The sequence below is a fragment of the Poecilia formosa genome, unplaced genomic scaffold (assembly GCF_000485575.1).
Source record: "Poecilia formosa unplaced genomic scaffold, Poecilia_formosa-5.1.2 Scaffold76, whole genome shotgun sequence".
Classification (NCBI taxonomy): Eukaryota; Metazoa; Chordata; class Actinopteri; order Cyprinodontiformes; family Poeciliidae; genus Poecilia; species Poecilia formosa.
The window spans coordinates 1-21,964 of NW_006800015.1; the positions used below are offsets into that span (position 1 = coordinate 1).

Sequence of the window (21,964 nt, forward strand, 5' to 3'; positions counted from 1 at the left end):
TTCAAAAATATACATATCACTGATTCAGTCCTGTAAGATTAAACTATATTTTTAATACAACTATCTACATATTTAAACAGTAAAAAAACTGCACAATTTCACCAGACCTTTAAGCTGCTAAAATTTTAAGTTCCAAATATGTCTCTTCAATGTGTTAATAAGGGAGAGAAACACATTGACTTAAAAGACTCAGACTCTACTTTATTTCATAATCGTGTTACATCTGCTATTTTTCTTTACAGCAAACATAAATAGATGTCTCGCCACATTTATTAGAGCATGCTACAGTCTTTCACCTCAACTCTGTTAAGTACTTTTGACTCCTTTGATGACTTGACGAAGCTCACCTTGAGAAACGTGGTGGAGAACTTGCGCTGCATGAAAGCAGTGATTTCCTCTGCGTCGCACGAAGGCTTGGCCAAGTACATCTTCACAGTGAACCCGCTGCCAAACCTACACAAAAGAAATTTTTTATTTTTTTATTTTTTTTTTACAAACAATGAACTGTTATTACATGTCTGAGGCAGGCGTGTGGGTGAGGAAGAGAGCGGAGGTGTGTTGAAGGATGAGTAGAGGTCACTAACCTGTTCTTGATGTGCTGCAGGGAGCCCAGGCATCGGAACTGACCTTTCACCATGATGGCAAGACGGCTGCAGAGCGCCTCACACTCCTCCATGCTGAGATCCGGAGACAAGGGGAGAAAGATAAAAGGTCATGCAAGGACCATTCAAACTTAGAATAATTACTCTTAAATATTATTGTTTCAGCATGTTTCATTTGCAGAACACTACAAAAGAGAGGGAAAACACAAAGCATATGGTGCTACACTGCTATCCAACTTGTTTGTCCACTTAGATTTTTATTTTTTTTTTATCTTTACTCCTATTAATAAAAAGGCAAAGTATAGATTTTAGTCAGCTGAAATTAGAATTTACTTCTTACCTGTGAGAGGTTAGAACCACTGCACATTTGCCCCTCACTTCCTCTGAGATGATCTTCCATAGATGACGCTTGGTGCGTGGATCCATGCCAGAGCTTGGCTCATCCTGGGAAGATGAAATGAGTCAGTGAAGAAGAGGCGTGCATTGATATTAGTATTAGCGATGCAGTGACATACCATAAAGTGGTATGTGACTGGAATCAGCCCATTTTCCTCATCATCATCTCAAAAACTTCACCTTTATCCTATCGATGAACCCACTGCTTTAATCACAACCACGTTGTGGTAACAACACTGCGCTCTTAAAACGAATAGAGTGTGAATAAAATATTCACACTCAGAATGCGTCAGCACGGCATTGTAAAGGTAAAGATTTAAAATGCTATTTAAAAAAAAAGAGCTGTATTCTCAAAGAGATCAAGACATGTAATTTCCTTCAACGTTGGAGACAATAAGACTTTCAGCAGAAAACAATAAGCCTGAGCAAAGTACATCAAAGTTGCTCAGTTTGATTATTTTGAGCATCTGTTTACTATGAAACATGATGAAGCATTGGGAGCCTTTTTGAAATTTCAAAAGTAAGTTATAAGGAAATTGCTGTTTTCACAATGCTAATCGCGTACATATAACAGTAGAGACAGCTTAAATGCTAATTCTACAATCATTTTGTTTTAGTTTTAAAATTATAAAAAGACCATGTTTTACAGCAGATTATATCTTGTCTTAGTCATAGTTTGTAAATCAGAATCAGGGTAATATCGGTATGGAAGAGCATTTACAAAACTTGACAAAAATTGCAGAACAATAATTGGATTGTGACAGAGCACCAGGAGGAGTTTACAAAATTTTGATTTACTTATGCTAAAGCCAAGAAAGATATGGAGAGACTGAAAGAATAATTTATTAGAAACATAACATAAAAATAAAGTCTAAAGCTACAAGAAATACAGTACTGTATACCTTTGAGATGTGGGGTAATTAATAAGATCCATCCAATCTAAGGGTTCATTACAAATGCAATGTGCAAACATCTAATTTACTTTAAGGACCATTAAAAAAAACTAACTATAATCACCTAGCTTGATATTATCATTCTGGTGACCATTGAGGGAAATAATTAGCCAGGTGGGGTTGTATAGACAGGTCCATCCTCCTTACCAGTAGCAGGATTTGTGGATGTCCGATGAGCGCAAGAGCAGTGGAGAGCTTTCTGCGGGTTCCACAGCTGTATCCATCTGTGATGATGTCTTTGTAGTAATTCAGCTCTAGCCTCTTCAGAAGGTAGTTCACCACCTATAAGTGAAGGAAGCATGCAGGGGATTAAACAAGGGATGATCAGGATAACTAGTACCATAGGTTTGTCCTCTTCATGTTTATTTTTTTTAATAAAACGCAAGAACATCGTAATTCTCTGTCCCTGTAACATTCCAAACTCAAAAGTGACTGATTATTTATCGAACTGAAAGGTAAATTTACAAGTAAAAGTCTTGTCAGTGGTCTACACACACTCTTCATTGGCAACTTCAAATATTTTTAGAAAACTACTCATGTTTGAATTTAATCCAGATCTTCCCTAATTCTTTTTTTGCCACTGGTGGAAAACAAATCACTTAGCATGATAACTTTTTTTACCCCACCACGCTTGAAAGTTGGTTTTGGAATCCTTGCCTTATCTCATCCAAACATTGGATTTGTCGTGACGACAAAATAGCTCAATCTTCGTCTCGTCTGAGCACAAAACATGTAAAGGAGATACATACATAAGAGTTGCAACCTAATTAGGACCTCAAACTCAAAACTCAAATCAACAATTTTTCTAAAAGGCTTCCTTAATCTTCTGACTCCAGATCTGTTGAAAGTTTGTTGAAAATTCTTTAAAATCAGCTCCATGCCAGGAGACTAATCAATTTAAATAAGCTCAAGTATTTATGATAAAAAAATAATGGACACACATCCTGCCAAAAAGTACACCAGAATCTCGTTGATGGCTATAAGAAGTGTGCAGTTTCTCTGCTGCTTGCTGAGAGACATTCATCTGGAAGTATATATTTGAGCCTTCATGAATCATTTTGACACTGTCTGGATGAAAATGTGTAAAAAAAAAAAAAAAAAAAAAAAAAAGATCACATTGTTTAAAAAATAAATCAACTGGCAAAATCATTCCTCCCTGCAAAATGTACGTGTTGGGTGTATGTAAACTTCTGATCGTAGCTGTATGGTATTTCAAACACGGAAAACCAAAAGCCATTCAATTGTTAACTAAAGCTGATCTAAACCAACAGCCTGAAAGTTGATTTCCTACCCATTTAATCCACCAAATGGATGCTCTCAGCGGAGGTCCAAAAAGCCAGTACTGCTTTGAGCGTATACTCAGCAGGGAAATGTGGATTTACAAGGACAAAGAGCAAACAGTGGCCTGCCCCTCACTGGGAACTTGATATTAATGGTCTTACAGTAATTGCTTTCTCCTATTCTGTCCACTACAGCAACACAGTAAATTACACAAGGTGTCTATCAGCTCCGCTCGCATGCATATTTAATATTGTTTGCACTACAATGATGACATTACATGGTGACTTTACTCTATCAAAAACTGGCAGCAGTCCTAAGGCAGCAGGAGCCGATGCAGGAAAATCCATTTGGTGCATGTCAGTAAATTCTTTTTTTTTGTTGCAAAGAACAAGTCAACAAAGCAGAATGATACCTAACGATTAGAGGCGCTTAAAAAAAATATCTCCACGGTTTTCTTTTTATCAATCGCATGGAACTGTGAGCTCTAATACCAGTGTGCTTTAAAAAAAAGCAAAAAAAAAAAAGCTTGAGGTCATTTCCAATTAAACTATGGTCATTTCCTCACCAGCTGGAGAGTTGGGAAAGCAGATCAATAGAGCAAGCTAATGCCATAGATACCTCAGTTGGCTTAGCTTTTCTACTTTTCCTTTCTAAGAGGATTTCAGCTGTAACTCTTTTTTTTCTCCCCCTCTGTTTGGTTCACTGGTCCAGGTAGTCGAACAATGTCTACAAAATTAAATAGTTGCGAAAACTACTCGGTATTCATCTACCGAGTCTGAATGACTAGTAGCTGCAGCTTATTACATTCCTGCCAGGTTCAGATCAAAATTTGTTGTGTTTTCATGTTCTCTCATAAAAGCCACTCTCCAGCACCTTTGATGTAACAACTCATTAAGCCGACAAAACCATGTCAACGTGAAATGACCCCATTAAGGTTTGTCTCATTATCCACAGCAAGGGGACTGTCAGCGGGAGACATCATCAAGAGAAATTCTATATATAACTTCATCTTGGTGAATTAGGCCGACACTGCCGTTGTGGCTATTACAACCATTGTTGTCATTAGCCTGATCAGATGAAGGCGAAGGGCTTGCGACAACAGCGGCGACAGTGATTAGTGTCAGCCGTCTATTTCTGCACTTCATTGTCTCTCTGTGTGTCTGTGTGTCTGAGTATACTTGCTGATGTTGTCTCTGGTTCTGTTGATAACATGACTGAGAGTGTCAGAGACAATCAATGTTTTTTAGTTTCTGTGGAAAATGGAGCGCAGGAAGAGAAAGGGAGGCATATATTTATTTATTTATTTTTTTTGTTTCTGCGTGTAATCCAGATTTGTCATGACAACTGCCGCGCCAGCTGTCAGTACTTGTGAGAAATGATAGCACGTTTTAGCAGACTACCAAAAGTCAAAAAAGCGATAAACATATCTTACGTTGTATGCGAAGACAACTTTTTGGCCTCTTCTACCTTTGAGCTGTGACATCATCCCAGAACGTCGCCTCAGTCGACCTTAGCTAGATCAATGTTAGCTTTTAGAGATTTATTGCTTTGTTCTCTGAACTAATGTAATGATGGTGAGGTCACATAAAGATGTGCTTATTCTGTGTGGTCAGTGAGGTGGGCTATAAAAAGATTAATGAGTTAGAAAAGCATGAGTCATGAAACATGACTGATTGAATCTCTCTTTTAACCTGACTGGATGACCGTGCTTATTTACACTGAACTCACAAACCCCTTCAGTTAAGTGGCACAGATCTTCAGCTGTATTTTGGTATTTCCATAGAGGTAAGCCGCACAATTACAAAGTGCATCTACTGTAAATGCAGTGGAAATAAATACACTTATTCAATTTCTGTATTAATCAGATGATGCAAAGATTATATTATCTAAACACCTAAGTAATTTCATCTGAGGGGATATTGGTTCAGACAACAGAAAAAAAAACAAAAAAAAACAAAACAAACAAAAAAAACAGATTTTATCATTGAAAATATTTAATCATCTTACATAGTCCCTAAAGGAAACAGATTTTAAGTCATATTTTATTATGGGACTGTACCAGATAAGCATGTTGAAGTATGTGATTTTCATTAAATGATAACATCTGGTAAAAATACTAGCTTCAATGTATTTACACACAAAAAAAAAATATCATGAGCTAATTACTTAACTGCTGGAGGTAGGCACCAGAGCTTTTCCTATGTTGTCTGATTGTGATAAGTGTTATATGTTATATTCTTTGAATATTTTAGTTTACAGCATGGTAAGAGATGTATGTCACAACAATTTATTTTCCTTATTTGCTTCATAATCTGAATATAAATGTGTTAAATAAATATGCTTTAGCTTACACAAAGTGTGTTGCTATAGACCATACTACTGCACTGAACTAAAAGGTTTATGGTAAGTCTATCGAGTGTGATAATCACAGGAATACACATAGAGCCAACAGAAAAGAAAAGAAAAATCAGAATTTTAAAAGAAAAATATTCCAAAAGGAAGTTATGTTGAATTGGCTTTGGAGTGCAATAATCAGAATAGGAAAGGACCAGAAATATAAAATAATTAATCTATGATTATTGATCCATGACTGCTTAATTTTATGCATGAAAGTGCACTGCCTTGGGTTCTAGCAATGCATCCGCCATGTCGGGAGCTGATCAGGGAAAAACACAAGATTAGCACAAAAGCAAAGAACATACAGGTTGTCAGAAAGACAAAGATTGCTTGCTCTATATGCAAAATGTTTTCAAAGCTCCCTCTAAACTCCATTTTCTTTTTGTTCCTCTGCTAATTTCTCTCATGTTGGCAGCAGTGACAGACAGGCACGCTGGGTAATTACCACAGAAGCAAGATTGATTAGTTCTCTCAAAGATAAATGAGAAGAATGGGGATAAAGTGACACATCTAATAAGATCCTACCACCATCAATGTATCATTTAAACACAAATTTGCAGCGATGCAAAAAGCACGTCTGCATTGATGAAAACTTCAGTCCTCAATTCTGAAGTTTGGACGCCGAGCCAAGATGACAATAGCTTTTCCATTTCGCTCCGCACTGCAAGGCTTTCAGCACACATCATGCGCTCTGATTAGGTATGCATGGAAGCAACAGCTTCCAGTGCTGCACTGAGAGTGCACCTTGGAATATGTATCAGATCCTGTGTCGTTTTGCATATGATGTTGTCACTACCTAAAGCTTTGAAAGACAGCTCTTGCTTACCCCAGCTATCTCTCTCTTTGAGATGCCACGGATGCGAGCATAGAAGTACAGATGTTCTTCTCCAGTGAGCAGATCGTCGAGTGCATCCACCTGGGGACAGTAGCCGATGTTAATTCCCTGGCCACGGCAGTCCATGATGTCCACCAGGCGCCTGGGGGCAAGAAAAATATTTTTAAACGGCATCAAATATTATTTTCTCTCTGAGACATACTCAATAACAGAATGGTATGTAAGCATCTGAAATATATCTGTATCCTCAAAAAAAAAAAAAATAATAATAATAATGTAAAAGCTACGCTACTAACATTTACCTAGTTCCATCAACACCACACAAAAGAAAATTTTTAAAAGTTTTGTGTATAAGCTAATCGTTATACAGCTTACCCATTCCTGTCCCTGATCTGTGCGGAGCCGTCAGTGGGGCTCACGTCTCCAGTCAGCATTTTGAAGGTGGTTGTTTTTCCTGCCCCGTTCACTCCGAGGAGGCCAAAGCACTGGAAGGCAAAGACGTAACTTAGTAACTCAAATAGTTATTTAGAAAGCAGTAAGATTACATCAATGTTCATGCAAGTTTTCAGAGCTTCAATCTGCAACAATGTAGCAAAAACAAAGCTAGTGGTTAAATACAAATGGATAAACAAAAAAATATTGAGAAATAACTTAACCTCTAAAAGATCTGATAATAAATGTCAGTTTGGGCAATAATTTTGTAAAAGCAGTCAACGGGATCACAAAATATGGATACTGGGGATTGCTATGTTATTAGTATTTGATTATATAATAATAGCAATAATTACAAAAACTGAATTTGGTTTAAATCTCTAATGGCGAGCTGTACAAGAGCTAAACTCTTCAGAAAACAGCATAATTTAGACATTATTTGGACTCTGCTTTGTTTGGATAATTACAGAGATTTATTTCTGCCACAGGTTGGTAATTAGGGAAACAATGACCACTTCACTGTCACACAGCCTTTAATCAGACTCCATTGTATTACTAATTTGTGTTTTTGTTTGAGAGTTCTTACCTCTCCAGCAGGGATGCCCACAGACAGCTTCTTGACAGCAGGAACCTTCTTACTGAAATGTTGGTAGACCTTCGTGAGCTGGTTGATCTGCAGAAGGTCTGAGCTGGCTGCTCCACTGGCCACCCGAAGATTCTCCGTTGCCACATCCTCATCCTCCTCTTCAAGCTCAGACTGAGGCAGTGTCTTTCTCCCCAGAATTAGATGTCTACAAAAAAAAAGAGGTACTGAACTCACCATCTTCTGACACACTACTCCACCCACTGAGCCACACTTTGCTGCGCCTGTTGTATATCCAACCTCTTCAACAAGATTGAAAAAACAGACCTTGAAACAACATTCTGCACATGTTGTATTGGCTTTAAGGGTTAAAAAGAGCGCACCCTGACTTGGTGTTGTTCTTAAGGACAATCAACACTGTTAAAGGCAGATGTTAAACTGCCTTTAACTTCTGGCACCTTACCTGACTTTCCGTATGAGGGACCTGTTCAGCAAGAGGCGCAGAGTGAAGAAGACAAATCCTTGGATGAGGGAAGAGATGAACATCCAGCCCAAGCTCTCTGTGGAGAATGGACTCTTGTAGGCGTCAATCCCGTAGCCGCTGAGAATCTGGACCTCGATGTTCGACCTGGCCAGCAGCATCAGTCCGTTCCCAAAGCTGAACTGAGGGAAGATGAGGAAAGCGTTGCTCAGCTTCCCCAGGATCTCCTGGATGATCTGTTAGGATGAAAGAAATAAAAATGTAAAAAAATAAAAATAAGCTTAAAGATCTTGTTTTTGAACTAAATGTTGTGCTCTTGGTGGATATGTGAAGTATGCTGGTTACCTCTTTGCTGTGCATTGATATTTGTCCCAAAAAGTACAGAATGGAGGTGGTGATGATGGTGTTGATGCTGATGAAGAGGTTGATGCACACATAGGTGATGAAGGCCTTTTCCACATCTTTGAAGATACCCGCAAGCAGATACATCCATGGGAATGTGGCAAACCTGAGAGTTTGGCAAAGGAAGAATATTTTAAAATCATTAATCACAAATAACCTCCAGAAAAAAAAAAAACAATCTTTAAACGAGGGTCTCTAAACAGACCAAACAGTCGATTTGAGCTTGATGAAAGCAGGCACAGAGGAATATTGAAAAAAGCAAAGTGGAAAATACCACACCACAAGGAGAGTAAACATTCAGTCCTTATGCCGAAATAGACAAAGATAAATTACTTCTCTCTTTATTCTCCAGGTGGAGAAACATCTCCTTTCCTTTTGCGCTCACGTAATCTGCTGCTTCGTCTGATTGGTGGGGGAGGGGTTAGTGAGGAACAGTAAAAAAAAGTGAAACAAAGAGAGAAATGAAAAATAAAAAAGAGGAGGAAAGGAATTGAAAGAGACACACAGCTAGACAGAGACAAAGCATCTGTGTGCCATGTCCAAAAAAAAAAGGTGCTTGGTCGGCAGACTGTGGGTGCCAAGCCATGACAAGGAACAGAAGCAAGAAGGCTGCACACCAGACCAGGTGGGTGCAGCCTGACAGATGGAGCAGTGCGATTACTCATTGCTTGGGAGGGAGACATCTGTCTGATAAATGAGAAGCAGAGTGCTGACTCTGCCTACGATGATATAGGACTCAATATGAGGCCTGGGAACAACAACGGCCAACACAGGGGTCTAAATTTCCACTACAGTTGGTGAATGATATAATGATATAATAAGTCTTCCGGTGCAGATAAAGAAAACACAACACTCTATTGGTTTGAAAAATCTGAATATCTTTATCAAGAAGGATTTTAAAACTTGGGATCCATCCGTCACTGTATTACGGTTTACTTATTACTTGGACCTCTTTCTGTCTGTCTACTGATGTTGGGAGGGATTTTATAACAGCCTTTCAATGCTAATGCCATCTGTTGTCAAAAGAAATGAGAAAGTACAAAACAAAAACAACAAAAAAACATAGCTGTCTTTTACATTTGACAGCAGCAGCCTCCGTCTGGTCTGTGCTGTGAATTTAACCTCGCAGCAAACAAAGTAACACCCATTAGAGATTAGAAATCCCAGTGCATATGCGAGGAAAGGCTGTTATAAATGCAGGAGCAGTTGAATGATCACAAGGCTTAGGAAAATCCTCTGTAAGAAACATTGGATTTTTGATTGATCCAAAGTTTCACTGTTTGCCAACAAGATTTCAGTCTTCATATTGATAATGTTTTACAGGCAGCCAGAAGCTTCGTGCTGACATCTTGTTACACACTGATGCTTAGTCAGGAGCCCCTGGGCCTTACACCATAAAGCAATATGTACCCTTCCAGTCAAAAAATACATCTGTGGATTTATTTTTGCCTAGGATTTTATAGACTTTAAATTCTACCTTTAGAGTTTGGGGCTTGGGAGGATGAATTCACACAAATCCAACAGGATTTCTTCCGTAAAAAAACCTAATAACAAAGTCGGAAATTATCTTATTGTGACCATTTTAGCGTTGCAACTTACAGTTTCCTTCAGTTCAAGATAAAATGACTATTTGGTTAAACCGCCTCTAATAAATGCCCTCCAAAAGTATGTAATTCCTCAGCATTTAGCTTGTTGAAATCACAAACCTCAAAATATAACATTTTTGAAAAGTGGACCAGCACTCCCCTCATAGTTGTAGTATCATATTGTGGGGATGCTTTTCTTTAGTCAGGATGGGAAGCTAAGTAAAGCTAAATCCAGAGCAACATTGGAAGAAAAGCTGTTAGGGGCTGTAAAAGCCTGGAGGGGAAGTTCACCTTCCAACAGGACAACGACCTTAAGCATGAAATCAGAGCTGCAGTGTTTAGATCACAGCATATTCATGAGTTAGAAAAGCCTACTGAAAGCCCAGATGTAAAAATAACTTTCAAAGGTGACAAGAAACAAAAATAACTGTACACACTGGGTTTTTATCTAATCAGAGTGTAAGCCATACAGATGCAGAAAACCGGTATAGAGATACTCTAAAAACAAATTGAATTGAATTGAAGTCAACTTGTAATCTCAAAAAGAGATGGTTCTACAAGTCATTGTCTCAAGGGGCATAACACATGGGAACTACTGTAAAATGTCCTTTTGTAAGCAGAAAAAAATAAATAACTTATCTTTTGCTTTACCTAGTTTTGGACTGCTTTGTGTTGGTTTATCACATGGAATCCCAATAAAAATTTATTGATGCTTGTCATCAAAAGAAAACTCAAGTTTAAGAGGCTGAATACTTTTTCAATGCAATGTGATGATCTACACCACAAAGGGTTAATTGCTACAACAGAGACTCGTTCTTGAGTCACACAGTACAGTTGTTTGTTATGTAACCAGAGCATCTTGTATTTAGATATGAATGAAGTTTGTAGCCCTGATTGAGCAAAAAAATTGCATCCAGCAGGATGGAGCTGCTCAAACCTTGTTTTTTTTTTGTTTTGTTTTTTTAAATTAGCTACAATTTGGTAAATCATCTGCAAAAGCGCTCCAAGAAGATGACGTTAATATAATCCTAAATTAGAAATAGATTACTCAGAAGAAGATTAGGAAAATAGGGAGAATGGGTAAGGAGTTATTTAATTTACTACTTTGATGTGATAAAAAAAAAAAAAATCATATAACTTTTAGATTCAAGAATAAAAATAGTAAAGTCTTCATAGTTTTCCGATCTAAAAATGATTATTGTCTCATTACAAATTTCTTAGGCCATTTGATGCTTTTGAGCAATTGTAATGTTTCCAAAGGTTACAGATTAGTAAAAATAAATAGCTTTATAATAATCAAAACCGACAAAAGTACAGAAATTATATATATTTTTGAACAACAGAATTGACAACTAATGTAATGTGTCTTCTGGCTGAATGATTCCTATAAAGGTTGGAACAATATAATAATAGCCTAATTTCTTATCACATACTGTACACCTGAGGTGAAAAGTGCAACCACAAGTGATAGCAAAAAAAAAAAAAACGTCTAAAGAAATAATTAGTAATTTCTAAACCTTTTTCCAAAAATACCAACCCGAAGAGCACAAAAAGCAGGCTGACGGCACCCAAATTTTGTCGATCCGCAAAGGCAGGGATTTGGAAGGCAGCAATCACACAGATGGTCAGTGTCACTGGGATCAAATAAATGACCTGTGGGGCCGCAAAAACATATGACCAATTATTTACACGATTAAGTCAGGTACTGCAATGTTCCTTTCGGTTCGGCGCCTAGTGACAAGAAGACATACCATGTCATAAAAGAAGTTCACGGCCCAGTAGAAGGGCTCGCTGATGCCGCCAATGTGCTGGAGCCTCTTGGAGCCGCTGTGGTGCTCACTGACTTCGTAGATGGCAAAGCTGGCTGTCGCAATTGAAAATCCTGTCAGTACACACATGGCCACCATGATATGAAGCATTCCCTCGACACTGTGGGGGAAAGAAAAAAAAAAAATCATTCAGACGATTGGATTAAATTTTGCTCATACTTCTTGAAGTATCATTAATCAGAAATATTCTTGAGGAAGATATTGCAGCTTGCTTTGCTTTGTGTGGACCTGCAGTGAAGACAAATGAAGCAATCAACTGGGATGTGGCAGAATTCTTTGAAAATTACTTGAAAAGGGTGGCCCATTTTTAAGCTTTGCATCCAATGATCATTAGCGACCCCTGTTGAGATCTGACTAATTTGAACAATTGAAGTGGCTAGCAATAAATGGAATCTCATTAATAAGTAATTCTTTGTACAAAAAGATTAATGTTCCTCACTTATAACAAGATAGCACCAAAAGAAAAAAAATAATAATAATTAGACAGATTCATGTTGAGATTGCTGTTGTGGAGGCTGTTCGGATTCACCCGTCAAAACCTTGTTGAAGCTATGTTCAATTTTTGATGGTTCAAATTATTTGAAGCCCTCAGTCAGCAGCTGTTCATTTCTCCACTGAAAACTGCTAAGCTACATTTAGCACTCTGCTCTAGCGTGGCTAAAACACCACAGATTAGACTGGATGTCTTGCACAAGGCTGTGAGGAGGATGTGGATAAATCTGCCAGAGTGACCAAGAGTGAGGGCGAGGGAACAGCAGAGGGGGACATGTGGTGGGTGTTTTCAGGGCAGCGCTTACTACAGAAGAAAGCCAGGAATGGCAGCTACTGAGCAGGCTTGTTATCAGTGCAGCCAAGATAGCCTTACAATTTCTCCCATGGGCACAGCTACAGCAAGGCGAGAATCAAGACATTTTAAGGAATACATCTGCCATATCTTTAACACAGCACAGGCCAAATCAATATATCAAGCGAGGAAGCCAAGTGTTACCCTAGAGTGAATGAATGAGCAAATGTGGCTGCTGCAATATGTCAGCAGGCTGCAGCTCAGACAACAGAAGAAACTAGTGATAAGTCGCAATGAATCGACTGGTGAGAGGGTTAGCTCAACCGGGGTAACAAAAAGAAGAAGGCTTCATAAAGCAACAAGGTTGCTAAAAATCCTTCTTAGAGTTTAATTTTCAAAGTGAAATACAGAGTATTTTTAATAAACTAATACTCTGAAGCCAGGGAGAATCAATCCACCTTAGTGCCACCTTAAGGATAAACACTCATTACACTGGGACTCTGATCAATAGTGCAAGCTAAGAAAAATCCATTTAGAAAATCAGATATGGGTAAATACTGCTGTCATGTATCTCGCTGTCCTTAATCCACCCTGACTTCACAGTCCAATTTTGAAAAATAGGATGCTTTTATTATTATTATCTCAGGTCATGCAAACAAAAACTCATATTCCCTTCTAACTGGGATAATTTTAGAATATTTACGCCAACTGAACTGTTGATACCAGTGATGGACAGAGAAATGTGCAGGATTTGCTCAAAGATAATCGATATTCCAGTCGTTTTTCGACTGAATAGTATATGCAGGAAATCTCAGTCATGGTAATAATAAAAAAATTTGAGGGAATACACACAGAAAATGTGATTCTAGCAATGCTAACACATACAAGATGCTAACATCTGCTTAAAATGTGGACTCTGCCATCTGTTTGTTGATTTAAAGTGTCAGAAAAGCCATGTTTCACACTGCTCTCCAATGCATCACCTCTCTTCTTCCCTCTGAGAAATTATAACATTAATGATGGGAAGGCCGTAAAACCATAATCTGAATGCTTGTCTTACACATTCTTATATTCCTTAAAGAGAAATATTCCAACATCAGCCTGAGCTGCTGTCATTTTTTCAAAAGCTGGAGATCTTAAATCCACAGCAGAATTTTCAATTTCTGCATCAGTGGTTGATACAGGTCTTTTCCATGACTTCAGCTGTTTGTGCTTTTCTGTGCTGGTAATCAGTTTAGCAGAACACTGAGCTTAGTTCTTACACTATGTCTTCATCATCCATCCGGCCAAAGTAGGGGTGGCTGGAGACAGAAATGGCTGTAATAGAAAGAAACAGGGTATTTTGTTAGTGGTAAAAAAAAAAATAAAAATACCACATGCAAGCTGTTTTTTCAGCACAGAATCAAATGAGCAATGATATTCTCTTAGCCTGGGACACAGTCAATTGCAAAATACACAACAGGATGATTTGATTTGCTGGCGCACACAGAGGGGGAATTGAATTTACTTTGTCATTTTCCTGTGGAATTCTAGATGCTCACTGACACAAACAACTCTTCCTCATGTCTTTGCTTACATTTCCTGAGACGGGAAGAGCATGTGTCCACCTGAAGCACATTAGCCTCAGAACAGAATGGAGGATCAGTGCACTCCTTAAAAGCACCAAGAGTGCAAAGACGAGACATTTATGACTAATCCAAATTCATATTCATATCATGTTTGTATTTATCTTTAGCTGCTGTAACCATTTTTCTTTAAATCTTGCAGAATATGCTCCCATATCTATGTATGTGTACTTAGCCCTAACCATGAAGAAAGGGGGTTTATTTTGACAATATCCAGTCTTGTCACACTTCTAAGCTTGGTATGGTGTATGTATATTGGGATGAAATCTATAACGTTTCCAGGGTGTGTTACTTTTGCCTCGACATTTTCGTCTCATTTTATTTAGGTCGCCACTTTAAGCATTTGGCAAGCATTAGGTTATGCAATTTCTTTTAATTATAATACATAGCACTGAAGCATATGCGTGATTATGTGATGAAAATATGAACAAAGGAAGTATTTTTTGTAAAACATCAAGTTTTGCCACATCCACCAAGTATGTGCACACAATCTACATTTCGCTGTCGCAAAAGGATAGAATAATTTACATTTGTCTTCATATCGTTGACTCTTCCAGCATTTGGCATGCTGATTTGGGTGAGCCTTCACCTGTGCAAAGAGTGTCTGCATAGATGAAGTTGTGTTGTTATTAGGTAATTGCTTTGACATTTGTGATGTATTTACATAACTATTGTAACGGTGTCATCTATGTGTGACACATATGGTTTTTAAAGACATCTGAAACAAATCTGACATTCTGTGTTATCAGTAGAACGCAGTGTGTGTGACTTGCGTTCAGATGAAAAGGAGGGTGATGTTGGAGTTTGCTTTTTGCCAAGTTAACCCTTGTGCGAGCAAGGACTGAGGCAAATGATACAAGTTTTACGGGTGTGGGGTCAGGTTGGACCCCATTTGTAAACACAAGGGTTAACTGTGAAATATCATCACTTCAAATTTTGTTCCCTTCTAAATAGACTATGTTTTCTACGATTCAAGTTTGCAGTAGGCGTTTTATTATTCTTAGTGGTACACAATGCTACATTTCAGCTCATAACTTTGAGTTATTAAACAGCTGATAAAATGTACATTTTCTCAAGCGGTTGCTGCACAAAGTCTGCCAATACAAACTGCAACACCAGTGAGTCTGATTAAAATCTACAGTCTTGACAGTAGAGACTGATGATCTAAAGTGTTACAGCACATCTGCAATAGTGGGTGGATATGGTCAGAAATCCTGCGAGGGGGGGGATGAAAAAAAAAAACGTTTGATGCAGACATCTAAAGGCTCCCAGCCCACTGCTTACACCGTGGTGCACAATGTGAGAGTGAGAGCATCAGTTTTGACAGATAAACTGGTCACCTTGAAAAGTAATCTCACTGGATCCACACCCTTGCCAGCCTCCCCCTTTAACGGTAACATTTAAACGCTTACACGTTTTCCTGGAGCAGTTCTATCATCTGCTGGGGAATTAAAATGCATGCGTCTGTTCTTCTGTTCATGCGCCGTATATGTTTATCTGTGCAGATTTTATTATTCATATGTGCATGCATGTGTGTTTGTGTCCTGCTCGAAGGCAGATGGTTGGGGTGCTTCTCAGGGCTGAAACGAAACAAAAAACGTGGGCCAGCCTTGTCTCTCTTTAGCATAGTTCCCCAGTGAGTGACACTAATTAGTATGCACCACGCATCACGCTGTTAGTGTAAGGATACACAGCACCCCCTGGCTTTAATCTAGCAAAAATGAACCATGAGTAAACAAGCAGTTTGCAGCTGTCTTTATTTAGAACACAAAATGTGCAGGCTGCACCTGGTAATGCTGATATGCTGATATTGCTGATATGTATTTTTTATTTATTTTTTTGCTATCCTGTTTTTGTTTTCTAATCAAATCTTTATATTGTGCATTCACAAGGACAAATTGTTTGCCTGAAGTTATATCAGAGATTAACAGTGGGAAAACTCAGGATATAACTTCTCAAAAATATCTCAAATTGACATTAAGCTTCAACAAATAGTAATCCTATTACATAATTATTTCTGGTATTACCTGAAGACCCTGAAACAATTTCTTAAATCCAGTTTACCGTATTTCTGTGGATCTTTGCCTGCTGGAATATTGGAACGCAGGATCAAGTTGTTGAGGCTGTTTAAGTACGCTGGCATCGTGTGGTGGCCCTCTGGGTTGAACCAGACCTATGGTCACAAAGGCAAGCATTAAAAACAACCACCCACTTCACAGTGGTAAAATTCAGAAAATGTAAATTAGCTCGATGAAAGAACACCTTAAAGATGCGCAGCGCTTCAGATATTATTGTGGGAAAGCCTTTGCTGCACAAGTGTCGCAGTTAAGCATATTTATGACAACAGTGACGATTTAACAGTCCGGCTCCATCTGAGAGCATCAATCTTGCAGAGTGTAATTAAGATGTTATATATTAGCTTCTAAAAACTCATCAGCACAGCAATTAAAATTATAAGACGACACTCTGTGGGCAAGTGGGAAAACAAAGTTACCTTTGACAGTGTGCGGTTTTTGGGAACGGCCTTAAGGTCCATTCGCAAGTCAGGTGGGAGCGGCATGCCAAAAGCAAAGCCGCCATACCTGAAAAATCAGAGTGGACACATCGATCAAAACAAACCGCTCTGGTTCCTCGTGAGAAATGAAATGTGACATGCACTCTGTTTTTCAGTGGATTCTTCTCTCGTTCTCGCAGCAAATATCCAACACTGAGGTAAAAAGCATTTGAGGAAAAACCTCAAAGTGCGAACATGAAGAGTCATCCGAGGCATACAGGAGGCTAGTTTATCTCAAGCTGAGCAACAATGAGAAGAAAGCTTTGAGGAATTATCAAACAAGGTTTTACATTTCTGCACTGCTCCCTCCTCTCTATAGAAACGCAATTTCTGAGAGACACATTTAACTAGAAAGACTCAAAGTGCTGCCACACTGTTTCTCATCTATCACGATGTATCATGGTGCATTTTACATGGGTATAAATTTGATGAAAGGAAGCGTGTTTAGGGAATATTAAGTCTTGTCACATCTATGCAGTGGCGATTTCTCATATGCGCAACCGCCCAGGGCGGCATCTTTTGGGAGAGGCATGAGCAAGTCAATATCAAGTAATCAATAAACTACATATATTTGTTTTTAGTGAATTTAGAGAACTGCCTGTAGGATGTAATATTCCTTAGTTCTGATTACAAAAATTAGTAAAAATGCTCTCATTAGTGGATATTACAATTCATTAATATTCATTTTTGGGTTTGAGTTGAGGTTAAAATGCTACACACAGCTAAGACATGAGGTTCTGTCTGATTAGCTGTAAGCCCTAAACTGTAATGTGGATTTATTCACTTTTCTACAAACTGCAAAATATGAGATGCGTTTATCAAAGCTACAAAAAAAAAAAGAATACTACAGCTGATAACTTCACCGTATGTAATTTCAGCAGCAGAGTTTCTATGTATTTCAATGAAATCAAAGGCAGTTAGAAAATAGTATGATGGGGTGATTAACAGGAAGGAAATGTTCAGAATAAAATTCAAAATAGCATCTTCTAAAAAACAGTATTTGCAAAATCACTAAAATACAGATAAAATGATAAAATTGAGGAGAAAACAACATAATAAAATTATGCAAAACATGTCAGAGTTATATTTTGACTTGCTAAATCAAAATACAATCAAATAATATTTTGCAACTCATTAATCAAAGATGAGTAAAGATTTTACTGCACCACTATTACACAGAGGGAAATTATCCTCCATTCACCTGTTCCTGATGAAGTCATTGGCTGTAGCCACCAGGTAGTTCTCCACGTTGACGCCAGTCAGATTGTAGACAATCTGAGACGAGGGGATCTCTTTGAAGGGGGGCTGACGGTTGTCCTTTTCGCAAACCTGTCATATACAGAAGACACAAATGGTTCACAATTGCCCTTTTTTTTTTTTTCACAATGATGGAGAACGTGGCCATCAGAGGAGACAAGTGAGAACACAAAAACTCACTCACTCGCACACATACTGTTCTCCCTGACCCAGACTCACCTGTTCCTGTTTGGTGCATTTACACACATTAAATGGTTTGGAGACATTCCCACTGGAGCGCCAGCTGTTTGTGCTCTTTGTGCAGATCCTTTAAGAGGAAAAATAACAAAAAGAAAAAAAAAAAAAAAAACATTTGCAGTGAGACAAAGCAGCTCGACATGCGTTTGTGAACATACCAACATTCTGAATCTTGAAAAACGAAAGAAAATAAATCAGATCAGAAAGAGTTGATCCTGTATGTTTGCCATACCAACAATGTGCATGGTTAAACTGAGAGAAGAGTGAAAGCCACAGTGACTCATGAAGTAGCTATGAGTTTGGGTGGTTTCAGTGGAACTAGAAGTTAAATATATTCTCTGATCACAGTTTTCCAAGCTGTTTAATGTGTTGTGATACTGCGTGAAATGTGTTTGTGTGGGTTATTGCTCGACTCCCACACAGTTTACTTTCCACCAAGTGGTTTAAGGGACACTATGTGCAAATAAAACAACAGACTGCTGAAATACATGCACAGTAACTGCCAATAATGATAGTTAAAGTACTTTTTTTAGATTTACCTCTGCAAACACAATGTTTAGCAATAATAAATGTCATTTTTCCATAGCACAAAGTTGTGAGCAAACATGCAAACTGTTTTATGCTTTTGCTATCCTTTTTTATGTTTCCTTTTAATGATTTTTTGTGGGGGGGTTGGAAAGGCGGGGGGTTTAAAATTCCCCATGGTTCTGCTTCATGAGTGCCAACATTGATTTGAGGGCCTGCAAGGGGAAAATCTCCCCTATAAACACGAGGTGTTTATGGAATACAGATGATGCTGTCACATCGCAGAGACCTGCTGCAGGCTCTCAGCCTCGTTCCTCGAGCTGAGCAGCAAGGAAATGAAGAGGAGAGACATGAGAGAGAGACCAGAGAGAATGAAAAATAAAAGACTGGAGAGAGGCTGTCCAGTAAAATAAAATAAAGAGAGAACCAGGAGGCACGGGAAGAATAGCAATCGCTGGAAAGGGAAGAGGCAGTTAGTAAAATGAGTGTATTTTTTAGCAAATGGGAACAGCTGGAAGCGTAATTACGTACTGGTTATCAGAGTCGTCGAGGCAGGCGTTATCGATCCCAGGGAATGACATCATGGTGTCCACCAGATGGCTGGATTGAGGATTCTGGTTGCTGTAGAGTCAGAAAACACTCAGCTTAGACTTAAAGGTACCATGAATTTTTCAAGCAAAATGATGCAACCTAAAACAAAAAAAAAGGTCAGTCTGAGGGGCTTTACTGAGATTTTTTTTTTTTTTTTTTAGCAAGGTTGCATAAAACCAATATATTAATCCTGGAACTGACATGTCGACACAATTAGTTATATTTATTGAAAAACACAAGCACGTGAAAGGCAGAGATGAAAGGAAAGCATGAAACAACCGACCTGCCACTTTAGATTTAGCTGGTTTTGTTTGAGTCACCCCCTTCTCTTTATTTAAACTCAGGAATACACACTCATAGATAAACAATGAGATAATTACTATTGTTGATACAAAAAAAAAACCCAACCCCCCCCCAGAAAACTAGATGCCTGAAAATAATGATAAAATCTACAAACAGGGAAGCCTCACGTGCATCTAATCTGCCTTTGTGCCCCCACCCATAGCATTCATGCTAAATATAATGAAGTGTCACGTTTGTTGGCCTAATTTGTGTGTCAAGTTAAAGAGGTTTAGGAGGAGTGTCCGCTCCATCTTTGATATGGATTCACACTTCAGCGTTTTCTCCCCTGCTTCATGTCCCCTTGATCAAACAACAGAACATGTTGAGGATGAAGCCATCTCACGATCTACTGACACTCTTCATCTCTCTCCCTTTGATCAAGCATCGCGGCTCTCTGCATCTCGATGACCTTGAATCTTTGCATTCTTTGCCAGCACCTTGTACTTAAAGTCCATCTGCCCTTCAACAAACTACCACTTTAAATTGATTGTACAAGAGCTACATGCAAATTGTGTGGAAAGAAGTGATTAAATCACACATTTGTGGAATATCCTGCCATTTCTATTTCAAATGCTCCGAGACCGTTTCCCGTGAAATCAGAGCGGCGTTGCTTCTTTGGGGTTATTTCCTATACGCAACAACAAAAAAAGTCCTGACTGAAACTGTGCTGATAAGGACTTTAAATTCCCCTGACCAAAAAAAAAAAAAAAAAAAAAGACATGTGATCAAATCACATGCTTTTAGTTTCCAGCTGAGAGGAGTGATTGCACAAGCGCTGCCATTTGTCTGGAGTCCTGATTAGCCTGATTTACTTCTTTGATTTCCATTTCTGGTGTGGTCTGTAATTTCTCTGCCAAAGGGATCTGACCTGAAGAACGAGTAGCTCGGCCCGACGTTGTAGAGAGCAGGGCTCAGCTCCAGCTCAGGATAGTGCTGCACATCGCTCTTGATGGAGCCCAGGCCCATAGCGACTGTCACAAAGAGAACAGGAAGCAGGAGCTGGGCGAGCAGGCTCTTCCAGTCTCTCCGGCTGTGATGGAACCTCTTGATCAGCATGGCTGTCAGCTGCTGCCAGGCCAGGGCCAGGCCAGATAGAGTGGATGAACTGGTAAGGTCTGGAAAACATCAACAAGGTGTTTTTTTTTTTTTTTATGTACAATGATAATAGAGGATAAAACTGTTCCAGAATATATTATCCCTTTGAGGAAATGCTGTTGTCTGTACAGTTATTGGCATTCCAGGTCAAAGACCAACAAAGATTTGTGCGTAATTATTAAAGTTATGCAACATAAATATGTGAACCCAGGAGGGGAATCTGCCTTTACCCCTTTTTACTTTGGTACTCCCAAAGAACTGCAACTAATTGCCTTCACAAGTCACCTCATCAATGAATCCCCCTGTGTGCAACTTAATCTCAGTATAAATGTAACTTTTCATGTAGGACAACTATCAAATGTGTTCTCAAAAGAATGTTAAAAAGAAAGTAATTGTTAGGAAAGCAATAAATAGTAGAAACAGAAACGATAAGGAGCGAGGTCTTCTGGTCTGTGGAGACTAAAGATTGTGATTTACCAAGTATGGTGGAAGACTACAAAATGCACATCACCCTTAAAACCAACAATCCCTGAGGAGCGCCGGTTAGAGGGGAATGCTTTAGATGAAGCCATATTAACATGTAACAATGGCCCAGGCAAATTCCAGATATCAAATCTAAAGAAAATGTTCTCCATTGTTCCCTGAATGAGCTTGACCCATTGTGCAAAGAAGAAAGCACAAAGCAAGCTGGTAGCAGGCTCCCTTAAAGCTGTAACTGAACTGCAGCAAAATGTGTTTCTACAACGTTTTCACTCAACAGGTTGATCATAAATACACTTATTGGGTAGACAGTTTTTAAATGCTGGAAACTGCTCTAAAATACTGTGAAATCTGTGGTTGTAGCATGGCAAAAATGTAAGCAGCTTATGGGAAGAGAGATACTTCTGAAAAGCGCTGTAGGGGATTAGTGGAAAACCAAAACACAACAGATGAAGAACAGGAAGAGAAAAGAAGCAACAGTTGAAGCGAGCAACGAAAACAGCATTTCAACTCACTGATCTTGTCACCAGCGATGCACCTGCTTTCGCAGGAGTCTGATGGGAAGCTGTCGATAGATGCAGTGTCAGAAATCGTCTCAGAGATAGACAGAGGTCCGTCCTGGCCGTCTGGGCTTCCGCTGGTCAACTGGAGAAACATCTGCACGTGTCCAAGTAAAAAGGCTGCATTCAGTCATGGT

General features: G+C 38.8%; 1 protein-coding gene across 1 annotated transcript in view; it reads right to left on the reverse strand.

Moving 5' to 3' along the window:
* Positions 1-6: 6 nt before the first annotated feature.
* Positions 7-21,964, reverse strand: part of abca12 (ATP-binding cassette, sub-family A (ABC1), member 12) — a 64,350-nt gene continuing 42,392 nt past the window's right edge. The window contains exons 51-69 of the mRNA XM_007556025.2: positions 21,783-21,924; positions 20,561-20,807; positions 19,291-19,380; positions 18,217-18,304; positions 17,942-18,069; positions 16,681-16,768; positions 16,251-16,359; positions 13,824-13,878; positions 11,700-11,877; positions 11,486-11,601; positions 8,306-8,468; positions 7,943-8,196; positions 7,483-7,687; positions 6,840-6,949; positions 6,456-6,606; positions 2,099-2,233; positions 943-1,046; positions 585-677; positions 7-453 (exon numbers count right to left, since the gene is read on the reverse strand). Of these exons, the coding sequence (XP_007556087.1) occupies positions 273-453; positions 585-677; positions 943-1,046; positions 2,099-2,233; positions 6,456-6,606; positions 6,840-6,949; positions 7,483-7,687; positions 7,943-8,196; positions 8,306-8,468; positions 11,486-11,601; positions 11,700-11,877; positions 13,824-13,878; positions 16,251-16,359; positions 16,681-16,768; positions 17,942-18,069; positions 18,217-18,304; positions 19,291-19,380; positions 20,561-20,807; positions 21,783-21,924 (2,637 nt within the window). The 3' untranslated portion in view covers positions 7-272. The remainder of the gene's footprint in view (positions 454-584; positions 678-942; positions 1,047-2,098; positions 2,234-6,455; positions 6,607-6,839; positions 6,950-7,482; positions 7,688-7,942; positions 8,197-8,305; positions 8,469-11,485; positions 11,602-11,699; positions 11,878-13,823; positions 13,879-16,250; positions 16,360-16,680; positions 16,769-17,941; positions 18,070-18,216; positions 18,305-19,290; positions 19,381-20,560; positions 20,808-21,782; positions 21,925-21,964) is intronic.